The sequence below is a fragment of the Mesocricetus auratus genome, unplaced genomic scaffold (genome assembly GCF_017639785.1).
Source record: "Mesocricetus auratus isolate SY011 unplaced genomic scaffold, BCM_Maur_2.0 Super-Scaffold_100676, whole genome shotgun sequence".
NCBI lineage: Eukaryota > Metazoa > Chordata > Mammalia > Rodentia > Cricetidae > Mesocricetus > Mesocricetus auratus.
This window is the reverse complement of record NW_024429266.1, coordinates 98,795,060-98,813,185: the sequence shown is the minus strand read 5'-3', so window position 1 is coordinate 98,813,185 and position 18,126 is coordinate 98,795,060. Positions and strand designations below refer to the sequence as shown.

General features: G+C 53.7%; 2 protein-coding genes across 3 annotated transcripts in view; one reads left to right on the top strand and one right to left on the bottom strand.

Annotated features, from left to right (window-relative positions):
* Chaf1a (chromatin assembly factor 1 subunit A) overlaps window positions 1-6,532 on the top strand; it is a 29,000-nt gene extending 22,468 nt beyond the window's left edge. Inside the window, exons 8-14 of the mRNA XM_005081433.4 lie at window positions 1,042-1,265; window positions 1,405-1,570; window positions 1,649-1,729; window positions 2,181-2,273; window positions 2,913-3,168; window positions 3,742-4,193; window positions 5,967-6,532. Of these exons, the coding sequence (XP_005081490.1) occupies window positions 1,042-1,265; window positions 1,405-1,570; window positions 1,649-1,729; window positions 2,181-2,273; window positions 2,913-3,168; window positions 3,742-4,193; window positions 5,967-6,089 (1,395 nt within the window). The 3' untranslated portion in view covers window positions 6,090-6,532. The remainder of the gene's footprint in view (window positions 1-1,041; window positions 1,266-1,404; window positions 1,571-1,648; window positions 1,730-2,180; window positions 2,274-2,912; window positions 3,169-3,741; window positions 4,194-5,966) is intronic.
* Window positions 6,533-6,841: 309 nt separating this feature from the next.
* Window positions 6,842-13,342, bottom strand: Ubxn6 (UBX domain protein 6). Of its 2 annotated transcripts, none has more exons than XM_005081383.4 (11): window positions 13,150-13,342; window positions 12,020-12,183; window positions 11,658-11,722; window positions 11,331-11,459; window positions 9,246-9,343; window positions 9,035-9,110; window positions 8,243-8,327; window positions 7,949-8,168; window positions 7,744-7,874; window positions 7,523-7,671; window positions 6,842-7,326 (listed from the first exon to the last, which is right to left on the bottom strand). In XM_005081383.4, the coding sequence occupies exons 1-11, from the start codon at window positions 13,230-13,232 to the stop codon at window positions 7,198-7,200; spliced, it is 1,329 nt and encodes a 442-aa protein (XP_005081440.1). In that variant the 5' UTR covers window positions 13,233-13,342; the 3' UTR covers window positions 6,842-7,197. The 2 variants fall into 2 exon arrangements, with proteins under 2 accessions (XP_005081440.1, XP_040595171.1); XM_040739237.1 differs by lacking the exon at window positions 13,150-13,342 and adding an exon at window positions 12,751-12,878.
* Window positions 13,343-18,126: the final 4,784 nt, after the last annotated feature.

Here is an 18,126-nt window from a genome sequence, read left to right as displayed (position 1 = left end):
CCTAGTCACCCAGTTTCACACATTAAAACTGGTTTTCTGGGGCTAGAGAGATGGCTAAGTTTAATTCTCAGTAACCACATTGTGACTCCCAACCATCTATAATAGGATCTGATACCCTCCTCTGCTTTGCAGAGCACTCATAAATGAAATCCAAATAAATAAAACAAACAAAAATGGCTTTCTAGAACTCAGTGACTTTGACAAAAGTTGGGGACCAAAAGGCCCTCACCATGATTAAGATCTGGAAGGTAGAATTGGGGAAACACCTTGCATGGCATGTATAAGCTCACATAACAAAATGAATGGAGACTTTGTGTGGACTTTTATGTATTTGGAAGTTTTGCCAGCACCACATGCATGCAGTACCCACAGAGAACATGCCCCTGGAACTGGAGGTTTCAGACAGGTGTGATCTGCCATGTTGGTACTGGGATTTGAACCTGGGTCCTCTGGAAGAACAGCCAGTGGTCTTAACTGCTGAACCATCTCTCCAGCCCTTAAATAAAAATACAGAATATGGAGGCCAGGCATGTCAGCCCATGCTTGTCATCTCAATAGGCTGAGGTGAGGAGTTGTGAGTTTGACACCAACCAGGCTACAGAAAGGCTGTGTCTCCCAGCCGGGCAGTGGTGGCACACGCCTTTAATCCCAGCACTCGGGAGGCAGAGCCAGACGTATCTCTGTGAGTTCAAGGCCAGCCTGGTCTACAAGAGCTAGTTCCAGGACAGCCTCCAAAACAATACAGAGAGAAACCTTGTCTCGAAAAACCAAAAAGAGAAGAAAAAAAGGCTGTGTCTCCACAGGTGGGGTGACAGGCCAGTAGGGTACAGGTAGCTCTCAATTGGCCTTGTTTGAGATCCGTCCCCATCACTGCAAAGAAGGAAGACCCTGATGTCTTCAGCACCCAAGCATCTCCCTGTGGCCACCGAGTGATAGTACCTACTGCATGCACCTGGGCAGCGCAGCGTCGTCTGACCCGAGCACCTGGACTGGCCACGGTGTTCTCACCTGCCAGCATTGCATTGGGTTGTTGTATTGCAGACCCTGGCCGGCTCCTGTGGTAAGTTTGCCCCCTTTGAAATCAAAGAACACATGGTGCTGGCTCCACGGTGCCGGGCTACCTTGGACCAGGACCTGTGTGATCGGCTGGACCAGCTTCTGCAGCAGCAGAGTGGGGCCAACTCCTTCCTCAGCGACCTGAAAGGACGGCGGCCACTGAGGTCGGGACCCACACTTGTCTGCAGCCGCAGCACCAACATGGACAGGTGAGACCTGCCACAGGAGGACCTGGAAGGTGACCCCCTAGAGTTACCATCTTCCTGGGTGTCCTGAACAGTTCCCGGATAGGCAGGTCACATGGCAGCCAGCCATGTGCACAGTTCTAAGCACGGTCTGACCACCCAGGGACGTGGTCATTGTGGAGAGCAAGGTGGATGGTGTGCCTGAAAGGAGGAGGTTTGGCCGCATGAAGCTCCTGCAGTTCTCAGAGAACCACCGGCCAGCATACTGGGGGACATGGAACAAGAAGTCTGTAGTCATCCGCCCCCGTGACCCCTGGGCCCAGGACAAGGTGAGCCGGGAGCTGTATAGGGTGGGGCACTTTCCTGTGCTCCTTTATGCGTGATACTCACGCACATTCTCCCTGCAGAGCCTTCTTGACTATGAGGTGGACAGTGACGAAGAGTGGGAAGAGGAGGAACCTGGGGAGTCCTTGTCCCACAGTGAGGGGGTGAGTAACCCCAGCAGGGACAAGTAGCCTCTCTACCAGCTGCAGGAACCACTGTGCAGTTGTCTAATGTGGGGCAGACCAGGGGATCTGAGGTTCTGGTCCTGCTTGGACTAGTGAGTGCTTCCTGCCTCTGCTTCCCCCATCATGTGGACAAACTATTGGAGCCACACTGCGTCCTACCAGTCCTTTCTTCCTCTGCCTACATGTATTCACTCTTCAGGCTCCCAGCCTCCTGTGCCCTAATGGGGTCCTGTGACACCAATGCAGTTGTGCCCAGATGCACTGTGGTGCTAGGGATGAGCTGGGCACATGTGAGGCCAGTGCTGGACTGTAGGCAGGCTCTGCAAGCCCTCAGCACCTGCATGGGTACTTGTGTTCATGAGAGACCAGGCTGGCCTTGAACTCTGACACCTGTTTTGTATGTGTGTGAGTTCTTCTCTTTTTCTTCGAGGATGAGGATGATGATATAGGGGAAGATGAAGACGAGGACGATGGTTTCTTTGTGCCCCATGGGTACCTGTCTGAGGATGAAGGCGTGACTGAGGTGAGGGCTCCTGCTTGGGCTTGTTGTGGGGTATTGGGGTGATCAGCTGCTGTGACTTGGGCTCCGGTGAGCAGGTGTAGGGCTTTGTCTGCTGCAGAGTGATTGGCATGCAGCCTGGCCTACAAATCCACCTTCACCTAGAGTTCTAACAAACCCCCTGAAGAAAGCACAGGCTGCCCCACAGCTCCAGAAGGTCCCCGTGCGCTGCCCCCGCCCCCTCCCCCCTGCATGCTCTCCCATAAGAGGCCATGGAGACTTTGAGTGGTGTCCTTAAGCCCTGAGCTCCTTGTTGCAATTTTAGAAAGTCTGAACAGGGTAGCTGGGGGCAGGCTGGCTGTGCCTTCTCCTCTCTGGCTGTGTTGTCATTGGGCAGCCCAGGCCCTGTTGGGCAGTGTTTGCTCTGGGGTTGGCAATTTGATCACCTGTTAACTAGGTCATGGAAACCAGGAGGCTGGACAGGCACAGCCACCAGAGCACCCTGGCTCATCACACAGCTCAGGGTGTGAACTGACCCCTCTGGCTTGCCCTTCGCTGCTACCTCCTCACAGGGCCTGGCACTGGCTCTCCGTAGCTCTGTGTCGGTGCTGAGTTGCCAGAGAGCGTGGGCACTGAACAAGGGTCTGCTCTCTGTCCTGCCAGGAGTGTGCGGACCCCGAGAACCACAAAGTGCGCCAGAAGCTGAAGGCCAAGGAGTGGGATGAGCTCCTAGCCAAGGGCAAGCGCTTCCGTGTACTGCAGCCTGTGCAAGTGGGGTGTGTATGGGCAGCCGAGGCAGCCAACTGCGCAAGCTCCGACTTGAAGCTGCTGCAGCAGTTCACCGCATGCCTGCTGGATGCAGCACCCTCTGAAGAGCCAGAGCCCAGAGCCTCCAGCTGGGAGAAAAGGGACCAGCATAGTAAGTAGAGTGCCAGTCTGTCTGGGCACAGCGCTATTCACGGTGTCCTTGTTGAGGTCTCAAGTCTGCAGAACCTGTTTGCAAACAGCTGTCTGCATGCACAGCAAGTAGGCCTTCTGCTCTCTGTGTAGCAGCTTGCCCTTTTCAATTTTGGCACTGGGTACAAACACAGGGCTCACATGCGCCTGCCAAGTGCTCGACGTGGAGCCACACCCATGTTGCTGTCCATGACTGTTTTAACTTTAATTTTGAGTCAGTGTCTTGCATTGTGACCCAGATTGTATAGTCTTGAACTCAGAGATCTTCTTGCCTCTGCCTCTTGAGTGCTTTGATTGCAGCCCAGGCCTGGCTCCTTGGTGATTAATAAAGTAGGTCACACAGCAGAATATTAAGCCAGAATTGACCTGGACTGTGCTATCCTGTGTCCTAAACCTGGGACACATGTGATTCAGAGAGGAGTGACCACTCAGGAGGAGTCTGAGGGCACACGGCTAGCCCTCAGTGGCTTTCCTTGAAGTGTGCCTCGGTTGGAGCCTCTCACGGCTTCATCTCTAACCCTGTCTCCTCCCGCAGTCCTGGCCCAGCTGCTTCCACTGCTGCATGGCAATGTGAACGGGAGCAAGGTGATCATCCGCGAATTCCAAGAGCAGTGCCGCCGCGGCCTGCTGAGCCCCACGAGGCCTGCTTCACACCCACAGACAGCTAACCCGGAAGGTACTGTGGCCGTGCCGTCCAAGGCCAGGCTGAAGCGCCTCATCTCTGAGAACTCGGCCTATGAGAAGCGGCCCGACTTCCGTATGTGCTGGTATGTGCACCCACAGGTGCTCAGGAGCTTTGGCCAGGAGTGCCTGCCTGTGCCCTGCCAGTGGACCTACGTCACCGCCGTGCCCTCAACACCCAGGGAAGACAATGGCAATGCTTCCACCGAGGGGCCTGGCCAGGGCACACCCATGCCAATCAAGCGGAAGCCAGCAGCCACCATGTGCATTACGCAGTTCATGAAGAAAAGACGGTACGATGGACAGGTGAGCCTCAGAGGGCATGGGCCTTGCTCACCTGTGTCTAGCGGAGAGCTTTGTGGCACTGGTTCCCTACCACCTTCGTGTAGGTTTTTGGGTGGAACTTGGGTTGCCAGGTTGTACAACAGTCACCTTTACCCACTGGGCCATCTTGCTGCCCTTCTCCAACAGCTTTGAAGTCGCAGTAGCCTCGAGTGGACAGCAGCTGCCTCTACTGCTGCATCTTACTCCTCACGCTGATGTCACCCGAGGCGCCACAGTTGGCTGAGTTGCTGGTTCTTAGTGACCCAGCTGTTATGACCCCCGTCACGTTACCTGGAGTTGTTTCCTTCCCCAAGAGCCTGTGTCCCACTGCCCACCCACACTAGCAGCCATGCGTCTCCGTCCATAGCCCTGAATGCCATAATCAGGGCCACATAGCTAGTGACCCTTAGCCTGCTACTGTACTGCTTAGTTCATTCTTGCTCAATAGCTCCTAACTCCCAACGGCACTTTGTGCACATGGACAGCTGACGTACCGTCTACTGAGCCCATGGGCACAAGCGTGTGACACAGCATCAGAGGCTTGTGCAGCCCTGCCCACTGAAGCAGTGTCAGGGTTTGTTTTTTTTTTTTTCTTTAAAATGTCCTTTCTGTCACTAGAAGTCTAGCTTGCTCACCACGTGTTGACATCTCTGGTGCTCTTCTGTGATATTAGAGGGTGTGGTTAGGGCGTGGGCTCCAAGTATTGACTGGCACTGGCTACCACCGTGGATGGACACTCTTCTTGTCGTCCTCTTCATGATCTTGACTGTACCCCACAGGAGCAGGGAGCAAGGCTCAAAGGCACACTTTGCTGTCGTCCTTAGCCCAGAACTCCATGTCCCCACAAAGGACATTGGTGGGCGTTTGCATTTTGTGGCTGGAAGTGCTGCCTCCAGAAGGCACAGGCCCAGCATGGTGCTCACATTTTAGTAGCCCAGTGTTCCGTCAGACTCGCTAGATCTGCTTGTGAGGAGTGGCTGCTGGGTCTGGCCGCCATGCATTCTTGAATGTTCTGTATTCATTTAGAGTACAGAGTAGTTCAACCTTTTACTGGGCTAACGGTGCCACAGTCTTTAACACTCAGTTTTCTCTGCTTTAAGAATTTATCATGTTTTTGTGGGTGTGTGTGTGCATGTAAGCACAGTATCCATGGAGTCTCTCAGGGCATCAGATCATCTGCAGCTGGGGTTAAAAGCATTTGTGAACAGCCGTGTGAGTGCTGGAAACCAATTCAGGTCCCCTGCTAGAGTAGCCAGGGCTCTTAATCACTGAGCATCCCAGGCTGCTTTCAACTCTTGATCCTCCTGCCTTGGTCTCCACACCACCATGCATGGTTGTAGGTAGGCATGTGCACAACAGGCATTCAGACTTGTATAGAAGCAGCTGCCTTCCCCGTCAAAGGCCAGTGGGCTGTTTCCTCCCCGTGTGGGGGTCACCCTGGCTTCATCTGTCCTGTCCTCAGAAGCCTATGAACTGGCCAGGGATGCTCACAGCTGCAGGAGCCTCCAAGTCTTAGCCACCAGGAGAAAGAAAATGCCAAGAAAGTAGATGTTCCATTGGTTCTTTGAAACCAAAGTTGAGAAGCCAAGCCACTCGGGTTGTTCTGGGGTGCTGCTGTTGGCAGCTTTTAGGAGGATATGTGGCTCATGTTAGAGGGCTTGTAGTGGTAGGCCCTGGTGTGGACACTGTCACTGTCCAGGACAGTGTGTTGGGGAGTGGATGGGTCAAGATGCTCACAGGCTGTATTTTGTGCAGGTTGGCTCTGGGGACATGGATGGCTTCCAGGCAGACACAGAAGAGGACGAGGACGACGACACGGACTGTATGATTATGAGTGTGACAGAGGCTCCCATGCCTGAACCCACACCTTGCAAGTGACAGATGTCAAGTTGAAAGACCTGGGGAAAAGTGACCTGGAATGCAGGTGCCTGGAGCGCAAGGCTGGTGTATGGCATGGCCTGGGCAGTGGCAGCCATGCCTCCCCTCAGCCTCGTAGAGCTGCTGAGGGAGATGGAGATGGGCGCTAGCAACAGCCTGCCATGTGGCGCTGTGCAGCCACCAGACTTGAGCCTCCTGCTGACTCCCATGTAAAGAGCACTTTGTCCACACCCCATGGTGTGGAGCCTACAGGAGGCCTGAGCAGTTACTCTCAACTGTAAAGCCCCAGCCAGGCCTGTGTGCTGATCTCCCCTTCTTAGTTAAGCATTATCCCAGCTGATCAACAGGTGCCTGCTGTGGTCAAACACCTGCTAATGAATTGTGCAGGGACGGTGAGGCGGGCCCTGAACAAACATGAACACGTATAAACACACTCTACCCGAGCCTGTCTTGTCATGACTTATGTCACACGGGTGTGGCCTTCCACTTGTCCCCTGCAAAGGTCCTGGGCCCAGCCAGAGCTTAGTTAGGATGTCCCCAGTAAGATGGATGATGTGTCCCTCAAAAAGGGGCCCTTGGTGTCATGTTCCCCAAGCGAGGTGCCATGCCTGGCCTGCCCCGCCCACCCCAGCACGTACGCTGTGATGCCCTTTTCCAGCAATGCCTCGAGGCTGCGTAGCCTGGGCCCATTGGCTGTAGGATTTCCACTGTCGTGGTGCTGCCTCGTGTGCTCTGATGGAACACCAGGAGGCTGGGTTTAAATAGCTTGTTTATTTGGGTTCATAACTTAGGAAATACAGCTCTGTGCTGCCAGGCACCTGCTTTCTGTTGTCTCCAGCACAGGTATGGGGCAGGCTGCTTCCATCCAGTTTGTGAGGCCTGTGCCCATGCTACAGACCCACTCTGCCACCTGTGCTGGGCTCCCAGGGGCTCCACACGCCTCAGGAAGGGGCAGGCCTGTCCTGCAGCCCAGAGGACTCAAATCCTGAGACAGGACCCTGTTCCCAACTCTACTGCTATTAGTGTCCCTTCTATTGCTGGGGGCTCAGGGTAAGGAATGGGTTTGGGGGACAGCATGACAGCACATGCTGGGCCAAGCCTGCTTTATTCAGGAGAGCTGCTCGATGGCTGCAAGCAGCTCCGGCCTCAAGACAGATGTGGCTGGCTCAGCTCCTGCAGCCCTCATGTCCTCCAACACCGAAGCATCCCAGGAGAAGGTCAGCAGGGCAGAGGGCACCTGCAGGGCAGGCAGACTGTCACCTGGGTTGTGACACCATCCCCAACCCTGTGATGGCTGTTGTTAAGCCAGACCGCCCTCAGACGGGTGACCTAACCCATACCACCTTCTCCATACAGATCCCTGGGGTCAGCCCTTGAGTGAAACCAAGGCATTGAGACAGTCAACCCACCAAAGGTGACAGCCCCCAGCTCACCAGCCCACACTCGTTCAGGGCCAGGGCCTCGTCCTCCACCAGCCTCTGTCCACCCGAGGCCCTCAGCTCAAAGGGCAGCCAGTCATTCTGCAATGCCCCGCGCACAAACTGGAAGAGCACAGACAGCCGCTCCCGGGCATAGAAGGTCCCTGTGGGGCAGAGAGCATGAGCTAGATGGTGCAGCCATCCCCACCACCCACCCTGGACTAGAGGCCACGCACCCTGCAGCAGGCAGCCGTCAGGCAGGCGCACGCGCAGTAGGGCATAAGTGTACTTGCGAAGTTCCCGCTGCTCCTCCTTTTCGCGCATGGCCTTGGTCCTCAGTGAGCTCAGCCGCTCCACGGCCTCAGTTCTGCCGTGGGGTCAAGCACGGTCAGGCTGCCACCCTAAGAACTGCCCCCTTGTCCCCTCCTCACATGGGCCTACCTGAGCCTTTGCTCACGTTTCACCTCCTCTGCTGTGAGGCTGAAGAAGTCAGCGGGGAGCTCAAAGTGCGAGGCCAGGGCCGAGGGACGGAAGACACGGCGCTGCCGGTCCAGCATGGCTCGCACGGGCTCTGCACTCAGCAATTGCTGCTTGTACTGCTCCAGGCTCTGCGGCTGTGCTCGTGTGGCCTCACCCAGCACATAGAACTCCTCAGAACCATCTGCAGAGGTGTCACAGCTGTCCCCACGTCTGTACATCACCCCTGCACCCTCCCTCCTGCTTGGCTGCCCTCACCTTGATCTGGCACTGGTAGTGTCACCTTCTTGAAACCAATGGCTTCGAAGAACTCGTGGGTGCCCTCCAAGCAGTTGATGCGCTCCTGGGGACAACACACACGTCACCCAGGCCATGGGGCCAGGACCCCTTGCACCACTGGAATTGATACCAAGCAGCCCCCGCTGGCACCCAGCTGAAGACCCACAGCTGATGAAGAGCCTTTCTTGATGCCATCTAGGGATGACATCAGCCATCATGGCTTTGTGGCTGGAGTTAAGGCGCTGCTGTAGGCACAGGCTGGGGTGGCTGCGCCCACAAGCCTCATGTCTGTATTTGTAGAACAAATGTCACAGGGTGACTTCTAAGGTATTCAAATTGAAGAGCGGCCACTTGAGGGATCCAGGTCCCCAACCCTAGTGAATTTCGATCACAGACCCAACATGTATGTGGTTTTCAAAGTTAAGATGCTATACTCAAAAAATTCAGTCAGGGCTGGTGAGGTGGCTAGGTTAAGTATGATACCAGGACCCGTGGAGGAGGAGGAGAGAGCCAATTCTTTTTCCTCTACACCCATGCTATGGCTCCATGTAAATTAAATACTTGTATGAGAAGGATGGGTAGTGTACTGTGTGTCTGCATCCTACAGCTTTGAAAGGTAAGGCAAGAGCATTTCCCCCAGTACTAGGTTACGTTGAACTACATACTGACATCTGGTCTCAACAAAGAAATGATCAGACAAAAGCCAGGCAACATTGCAAGATGCCCACCCCATGCCAAGTGACCCCAGAACAGCCTGTGGCTGCAGCGTACCTGGAACACCTTATTCTGCAGTTTGATTTTCTGGTACTTTTCCTCCTCTGGGTGTAAATGGATGTTATCCAGGTATCTGTGTGTGGCAGAGACGCACACAGGTAATCACCTGACTTCATTCTTCTCCCTCTGGGCCTCACCCAGCCAGAGTGAGCATCACACCCACAGCACAGGGGGGACAGTCCCCAATGCTCAGACCCCTTGAGCTCACTTGGCAATGGTGTCCACGCCCAGCCTCACACGGTCTCGGTCTCTGTTGAACGTATGTATCTTCATGATGGAGGCAGCCACGGGATCTGTAGAGAAGTGCTGGAGGAGGGGAGGGCAAGCTGAGGACCCCATAAGACTGCAGGGAAATGGGCAGAGGGGCAACAATCACAGGCCACTGTGGTATAAGCCAAGGCTAGTCATGAGTGACCGAGGGCAAGGAGCATGCCTTCAGTGGAGGCCATTTATGCCTCTTCTACCATGAGGAAAAAGCCAATCAGGAAAAGGAGACCACACATCCCTTCAGATGTCTGGGGCTCTTGTGGTCATACAGCTGTGCCTTGTGAACCATAGGACCTGGCGAGGGTTCCCATAGCTGCCGATCATGTAACTCCCAGATGCTCTGAGAAGCTGGAACCATGGTGGTTACAGTGGGTATCGAGTAGCAGAGGGACACAAGCTTGCCATTAACACCAGCAAATCTGAGTTGCTGGTATGATGCTGGAACCCAGAAATATACTGGTGGGCTGTGGGAAGGGCAGTGGCTTATCATGAGCTAGGTCAGAAGACCCACAAATGGGGAGAGCCAGACAGCTCCCAGGAAGATGAAGTCACACACCAGGGGATGAGGCCTCTAGCTGCTGGGGAAGGCCAGTCTTCCCAACCTGGATTTACCCCAGCAAGGCTTTTGCTAGACTCCTGGCACTACAGTTCAGGACTGAAATGCACACCTGAAGCCACCAGGTACTGTCAAAGCTGGTTGCAGGTGTGTACATGTCCCCTTATTCCCGGGGGTGGGTGGGTGTGTGTGTGCTCGAGCGTGCACGCACGAATGAGCTACAGAGGCCAGCCCAAAATTCACAATCCTTCTGCCTTAGCCTCCTGAATCTAAGGACAATAGGAATGTACTTCCTCTATTTTTTGAGTGTTCTATGCCTCATTTGTAGATGAGGCAAAAACAAAGGGTAGACTCTTGGGCCATCAGAGAACTCCCCAGGTGCAGTAGTTTGAATAAAAATGGCCCCCACAGGCTCATATATTTGAAAACTTAATCACCAGGAAGTGGCACTATTTGAAAGAATTAGAAGGATTAGGAGGTGTGGTCCTGTTGGAGGAAGTGTGTCACTAGGAGTAGGTTTTGAGGTTTCAAAAGCCCTTGCAGTGGTGGTGGTGCAGCACTCAGGAGGCAGAAGATCTCTAAATTAGAGTCCAGCCTGGTATACAAATTGAGTTCCAGGACAGCCAAGGCTACAGAGAAAACCCTGTCTGGGGGAAAAAAACATGGCAGGCCCTATTTCTTGATTTGTCTCTTCAGACTGTCATGATCTGTAACGCTCAGCTACTTCTCGAGCACGATGCCTGCCTGCCGCCATGCTCTCTGCTAACTGTAAGCCAGACCAATTATAAATGCTTACCTTTTTAAGAGTTGCCTTGGGGCTGGGCGTTGGTGGCGCACACCTTTAAATCCCAGCACTTGGGAGGCATAGGCAGGTGGATCTCTGTGAGTTCGAGGCCAGCCTGGTCTACAGAGCTAGTTCTAGGACAGGCTCCAAAACAATACAGAGAAACCCTGTCTCAAAAAACCAAAAAAAGGCCAGGCGTTGGTGGCGCACGCCTTTAATCCCAGCACTCGGGAGGCAGAGGCAGGCGGATCTCTGTGAGCTCGAGGCCAGCCTGGTCTACAGAGAGAGTTCCAGGACAGCCTCCAAAGCCACAGAGAAACCCTGTCTCGAAAAACCAAAAAAAAAAAAAAAAAAAAAAAAAAAGAGTTGCCTTGGGGCTGGGCGTTGGTGGCACACGCTTCTAATCCCAGCACTTGAGCACTTGGGAGGCAGAGACAGGCTGATCTATGTGAGTTCAAGTTCAGCCTGGTCTACAGAGTTCCAGGACAGGCTCCAAACAATACAGAGAAACCCTGTCTCGAAAAACCAAAAAAAAAAACAAAAAACAAAAAACAAAAAAAACCTTTCCCTGGTTATTGTGTCTCTTCACAGCGGCAGAGTAGCTACTAAGACACTAGGTTTGATGGGCATCTGTGGAACCATGTGTCCAATGGTTCAGGCCTGATGCTGGCGCACAGGACACTCACCGACAGGATGGCCTCCTTGATGTGGGCATCCCGTTGGTCCCTCCTCAGGGTGACACCTGTGAGTGGGCAGATGAAGTACACACCAGGCACTGCCAGGTGGGGAGAGATGTCCTCTTTGGGTTCAGGTACCTGAAGAAGACAGGACAGGAGGCTCTTGCAGCCGGACATACAGGCCCACCGCTGTCGCCCCTCCCCCCAAGAGTCTGTTTCCCCACTGTCACAGGTGCTGCTCATGTCAGCCTCAGCCAAGAGGCTTTTGCCCTCCCTGGGAAGCAGCTGCCTCCACACTGCCCCAGAGCACTGCACAGTCCCCAGCAGATACTGTACCAAGTTGGTCCCGGGAGCCCCTGGGCTGTTGCTGGAGGTGGCTTCGGCCTGAAGTTCCTTTCTCACTGGGAGTGGGAGGGTGAAATGGGGATAGGGTGAGGACCCCAGCCTGAACCTAGAGGCTCAGCCACACCCATGACCCTCTACGGTGGGGAGGGGGAGGGGCGACACTGGCCTGAGTGAGCTCTAGTAGCTCTCCCTGCCAATGCGCCAAGGAGTAAACACCTGGTCCCCGGTCTCCTCCAAGTCCCCATCCAAGGACCGCTGGTGTCACCTGTGTCAGTGGGACCCACTGCTGCCCTCTGTGGACCATTTCTCATTGAATCCATGTCACCCCAGGAGCAGCCCAGCACGGAACTCACCCTGGTTCCGGATGGAGTCCTGAGATGTGGGACCCCGGGCTCGGGGCTGCTTCTGTTCCAGTCGAGCCAAGGCAGCAGCCGCAGCCATCTGTGCCTCATCGGTGGGGCCCTGGCGGGGCTGCTGGACAGCCTGCTGTGACGACTTTTCTTTGGGGGTCTTCTCTCTGGAGGACCCAAATAGGGTACTGGCGCTCCCATCTTGCACAGAGGTGCACAGATCACAGACCCTTGACCTCCAGACACATCCTCTCCCCTATCAGGTCCTGGCCTGAGGATCCTGACAACCCCCATCATGGAAGCTGCCCCACTGGTTTGTCCGCCTTCCTTCCAGCCTTGGCCTGCAGGCCTCTCCTTCTCCTACTGAACCCCAGCCCCTGGTTGTCACGGGGCCCACATTCCCTACTTCCCTGCACAGTCCTACAAACTTCTCTCTGGTAGCCTGTAGCTGTCTCCAGTCTCCACCCCACTCCCTCTGGGCAGCTCCAGCATCTCATAGCCATGCACCCATGCCTCGGCCCCCTCTTCAGCACGCACAACCTCCAATACTCCTGCGAGTACCCAGCTGCCAGGACCCCCAAAGACATCCCACCTCCACCCACGCATCAACAGTGTGAGGCTCCCTGGCCTCCACACTCCTCCAAGACCCTCCCATAACCTCTCCCTCCTCAACCCGTCCAAGAGTATCACACCCAAGACCTGCCCTCCCTCAACCTCCTCACACCGCACACCACCTGCCAAGTTGTCAATCTTTCAGTCTCCAGCCCTCAACTTCAGTCTCGCCTAGGCCCTGCCCCCAAGGGTTCTTCAACCCCGCCCCTGGCATGGCCCCACCACCAGGGGTTCTTAAACCCCGTTCCTGGCATCGCCCCACCCCTTCCCACCAGCCAGCCAGGTGTCTCCAGGCCTGGACGACCCCGCCTTGCCCATAGGCCCCGCCCACACTCAGCACACCACGCCACGCCCTCCACTCCAGCCACGCCCACCACCGACACTCTTAACCACGCCCATCTGCATGCCACGCCCTTCCATCGGCTCCCACTCTGCATCCCTTGGAGGGGTCCCAGGCACCCGGCCGGCCCTCCCCACTCCTTTATCTTCGCCGTCCCCGCCGCCCAGCCGGCGTCACGCACCCTGCGGAGTCCGTGAGCTTCTGGCCGGGCCCCGCACTCTTGAACTTGATGTCAGCCTTGATCTCCTGGAAGAACTTCTTCATGGCTGCAGCGGCCCAGCGGCGAGGGCCGCGGGGCGGGGGCGCAGGGCCCGGGTGGAGAGGAGCAGGCGTCCAAACACCGGAAAGAAAATATCGCGGATCCGGAAGTCCCACCCCGCGCACGTGACAATCACCTCGCACGCACCTCGCCCGCCAGTCGCTGTCTTCCTGTCTGCGGACGCCGTTGCCAGAGCAACGGGCCCGCCTCCCTCAGGACCATCTAGTGCAGTCAGGCGAAGCTAGAGACCATCGCTTCCGCTGCTCAGCTTCTAAGTGTTCCCAGCACTGCGGAAGCCAGGCTTGATGTCAAGAGTTCAAAGCCAACCCGCATGCATGATGGGAGCATGGAATCCCTTTTGGGAGGGACAAGACGCAGAGAAAGGAGACAACAGAGGGACTGGTGCAGGCAAGGTCAAAGCTGACCTTGACTACTCTGCAGGGAACTTACCTTAGTTGGTCCAGCGCTTGACCAGCATGTGTGAAGCCTGAATTTAATCTCCTGCAACACTTCATCTCGTGAGGTGTGCACACTCAACAAAAAGATGGATGCTCTGGGCCCAGGCATTGTAGAACACCACTGTTCATGTAAATCTGCATCAGGACCAGTGTGACTGTATGCAACAGACCCCCAAGATCAGATACTTTACTGGTGATGAGCACTCATGAAAAAGAAAGAGTAGCCGGGCGTTGGTGGCGCACGCCTTTAATCCCAGCACTTGGGAGGCAGAGGCAGTCGGATCTCTGTGAGTTCGAGGCCAGCCTGGTCAACAAGAGCTAGTTCCAGGACAGCCTCCAAAACAATACAGAGAAACCCTGTCTGGAAAAACCACAAGGAAAAAAAAGAAAAGAAAGAGTGGAGTGGACCACTGGGTGCTCACTTGAGATTCCAGCCGCTCCCTCCTGCACCTCCCGGCCCTGGGCTTGTGATTCTGAGCTAATTGTGCATGGCCTGGTGGTCTCTGGAGCAACTAGAGTTTGCAGTCAATGGACCATGTACCTGAAGCAGCAATGGGCAAGCCTTCATCTGTGCTGCTGTGAAACTGTCTGGGGATGCAGCTGCTTTGGGGCTATCCAGGCTCTGTTAGTAATCTCACTGTTTCTGCCGACCATTGGACCCCAACATGTACAAAGCTAAGGGGATGTTCCCTGATGACCTCAAGGGACCGGTGACTAGAAGAAAGCAGGGAAGTCATTTACTTGATAAGAACTGTGGAGGACTCTGGTTCCAGCACAGGAGACAGGAGTGGAGCACCCTGAAAAAGGCAGCTGGGAGTACTTGGCAAATGCTTCAGGACAAGATGCTTCAGCCTCTGTGGGATAAAAACAGCTGGACAGTGGTGGCACACGCCTTAATCCCAGCACTTGAGAGGCTGAGGCAGGTGGATCTCACTGAGTTCCAGGACAGCCAGGGCTGTTACACAGAGAAACCCTATGTTGAAGAACCATTTTAAAAAATTGTAGATATATGCTTTTTTTTGGGGGGGGCAGCTTTTCACAAGACCAAGCTGGCCCTGAACTCACAGAGATCAGCCAGTTTCCACCTCACGAGTGCTGGGATCGTGGGTGTGCACCAACAAGGCCCTCAATATATGTGTTTTAGAGAGGACCTCACGTAAGGACCAGGAAAGGCTGGCCTTGAAATTCTTTTTTTTTTTTTTTTTTGGTTTTTCGAGACAAGGTTTCTCTGTGGCTTTGGAGGCTGTCCTGGAACTCACTCTGTAGACCAGGCTGGCCTCGAACTCACAGAGATCCGCCTGCCTCTGCCTCCCGAGTGCTGGGATTAAAGGCGTGCGCCACCAATGCCCGGCTTGGCCTTGAAATTCTGACCCTCATGCTTCCACCTCCCGAGCATTGAGATGATGGCTGTGTCACCTCAACAGAACAAAAATGTGTGTGTGTGTGCAGTGTATGCACACTTGTAGTGCATGAGAATGTGCATGTTTGTTTTCTGTGCAGAGACCAGAGGAGGACACAGGCAGCCTCATCCCCCAGCTTATTCATGGGATGTTAAGAGAAGCTTTTTCCTTGAGAAGGAGCCGTTCCGCCAGCCTGGTTCCAGAGCCGCTTCAGTCCCAAATAAACACACTGGAGGCTATATTAATTATGAAGCTGTTGGCCTTGCTTGTTTCTTACTGGCTAGCTCTGCTTTAAGTAATTACCCCATAATTGTTAATCTAAGTATGTCTCTTACCGGAGAGGTTTCCGGGCTTCCTACCCAATGGCGTTACATCTCGACTCTCCTGTGTTTCTCCTTCCCAGAATCCTCCTGGACTCCTAGCCCCACCTATCTAGATTCCTATTGGCCAGCAGTAATTTATTGACATATACACAGGACTTCCCCAACAATGGGAGACAGGGTCTCTCACTGAACTAGGCTGGCAACAAGCCCCAGATATCCTCTGGTCTTTGCCTCCCACAATCTGAACAATCCTGCTTAGGCTCCTGAGTACTGGGATGATAGGCATAAGTGAACCAGAGTTATGTGACCTTTTTAGGTCCTGAGAGATCCCTGCAGCATAGACAGCCCACCTCTGTTAGGCTGTTCTCTTTTGAGATTGTACATGGATCCTAAATACAAAAACAGAAACATTATTTTATGGTGTGAGTTAGGATTCTGTCTCAGAAGTTCCAGAAATCTCCAGGATCAGATGCAGCTTAGGATAGGGGAGTCACTAACCCTCACTGACCCCAGGTGACGTGCTCCATTGTGGACCCTCTTTTATAGCTGGAGAAACTGGTTTTGCTCATTTATGGTATTGTGTAGTTTGTGTCAGGACAAACAGTGGATGTTCAATTACCACTTTGTAAATAAAAGAAATGAGCACTCAGTGGAGCACTCGCCTAATGTGCAGGACACCTTGGGTTCCATCCCCAGCCAGCACTGCAAGGTTAGCCTTAGCTACATAGTTATTCAGAAGCTAGCCTGGGCTAAATAAGATCCTGTCATAAAAATAAAAAGCAATTGAGGTCTGGTGGGGGGACTGGAGATATAGCTCAGAGGTTAAGAACAATGGAAGATCTTCACAATCCTGAGTTCAATTCCCAGCAACCACATGGTTGCTCACAACCATCCATATATGAGATTTGGTGCCCTCTTCTGGCTTGCAGGCATACATGCAGGCAGAACACAGTATACATAACAAATCTCAATAAATAAATAAATAAATAATGTTGAATAAAAATAAGGACTGGAGCCGGGCGGTGGTGGCGCACGCCTTTAATCCCAGTACTCAGGAGGCAGTACTCTGTGAGTTCGAGGCCGGGCTGGACCGACAGCCTCCAAAACAATACAGAGAAACCCTGTCTCGAAAAACAACAACAACAAAAAAATAAGGACTGGCGAGATGGCACAGTGCTTAAGAGGACCTGAGTTCAATTCCCAGCATCCACATGACAGCTCACAACTGTCTATGATTCCAATTCCAGGGGACCCAACTCCCTCTTCTGACCTCTTCAAGCACCATTGCACGTGTGTGCATACATTCAAGCAAAACATCTATACACATAAAATGAATTTTTTCAATTTATAAAAAGGTAAAGCATAAAAATAAATAAAACATAATAAATTACTTGTCCCATGAGCCTCAGGTGAAGGAAGAAGGCTGGCTCCACTTTTTTTTTTTTTTTTTTTTTTTTTTTTTTGGTTTTTCGAGACAGGGTTTCTCTGTATTGTTTTGGAGGCTGTCCTGGAATTCGCTCCGTAGACCAGGCTGGCCTCGAACTCACAGAGATCCGCCTGCCTCTGCCTCCTGAGTGCTGGGATTAAAGGCGTGCACCACCAACGCCCGGCTCTTTTTCTGGTTTTTTGAACAGGGTTTCTCTGTGGCTTTGAGGCTGTCCTGGAACGTGCTCTTGTAGACCAGGCTGGTATCAAACTCACAGAGATCCGCCTGCCTCTGCCTCCCGAGTGCTGGGATTAAAGGCATGTGCCACCAACGCCCGGCGGTTGGCTCTACTTCTATACATGTGCTATGGCATGCGCTCAGGAGCTCACGCATATTACACACAGATTTCTTTTTAATTTAAGAAATAAAAATAAGGTTGGACGTGATGGCGTACACATTTGATCCCATGACTCAGGAGACAGAGGCAGGAAGATCTCTGTGAGTTCGAGGCCAGACTGATCTACATAGAGTTTCAGGCCAGTCAGAGCTGCTGAATGAGATTCAGTCTCTAAGCAATAAAGTAAGAATAAAAATAAACAAGTTATAAAATTTCCAACTATAAAAATGTAATAAGTACCAAATAGAAATACGTTACGTATTATAAACAACAACAAAACAATTTTAAAATAAACAGCCTCTGCCCCGCCCCCTTTTCAGCCCCCTCCTCTCTCGAGCCCCGCCCCTTCCCCTACCTACTGTCGGCGGGAGTTTTCCGGCACCGTTGAACCTGTCCTCTTGTCAGCCATTGGTCGAGCTGTGGCCAATGAGCTTCATTCTGGAAGGCTGTCAATAATCCGTCGTGCACACTGATTGGGTATATTTCACCAATGACCTGTTCAGTACTGTTGTGTATGTCCCGCCCTCCCTAGGCCCCGCCCCATCCCTTCTTGTTACTGGTTTCCGTCTTCCTTTCACCTCCAACACGCCAGTGACCCAGGGGCCAACACCACATACCGCTCTTAGGCCCCGCCCCCGCTCCTATCGAAGCCCCGCCCCGTCTCTCGGCCTAACCCATCTAATCCCCTTTACCCCGCCCCAGATCCTGAACGCGTCCCACTCTAAGCCCCGCCCCATCATTCCTTTCTAGGCTCCGCCCTGTAGCTCCTAGGGCCTCAGGTCTCTTACGTCCCACAGCCTCCACCCCGCCCACTGGCCCCTAGGCCACGCCCTGAGCTCCTGCTCCGTTATCCAATCCCGTTAACTAACTCTGCTCCAACCCCTCCCTTTATTGG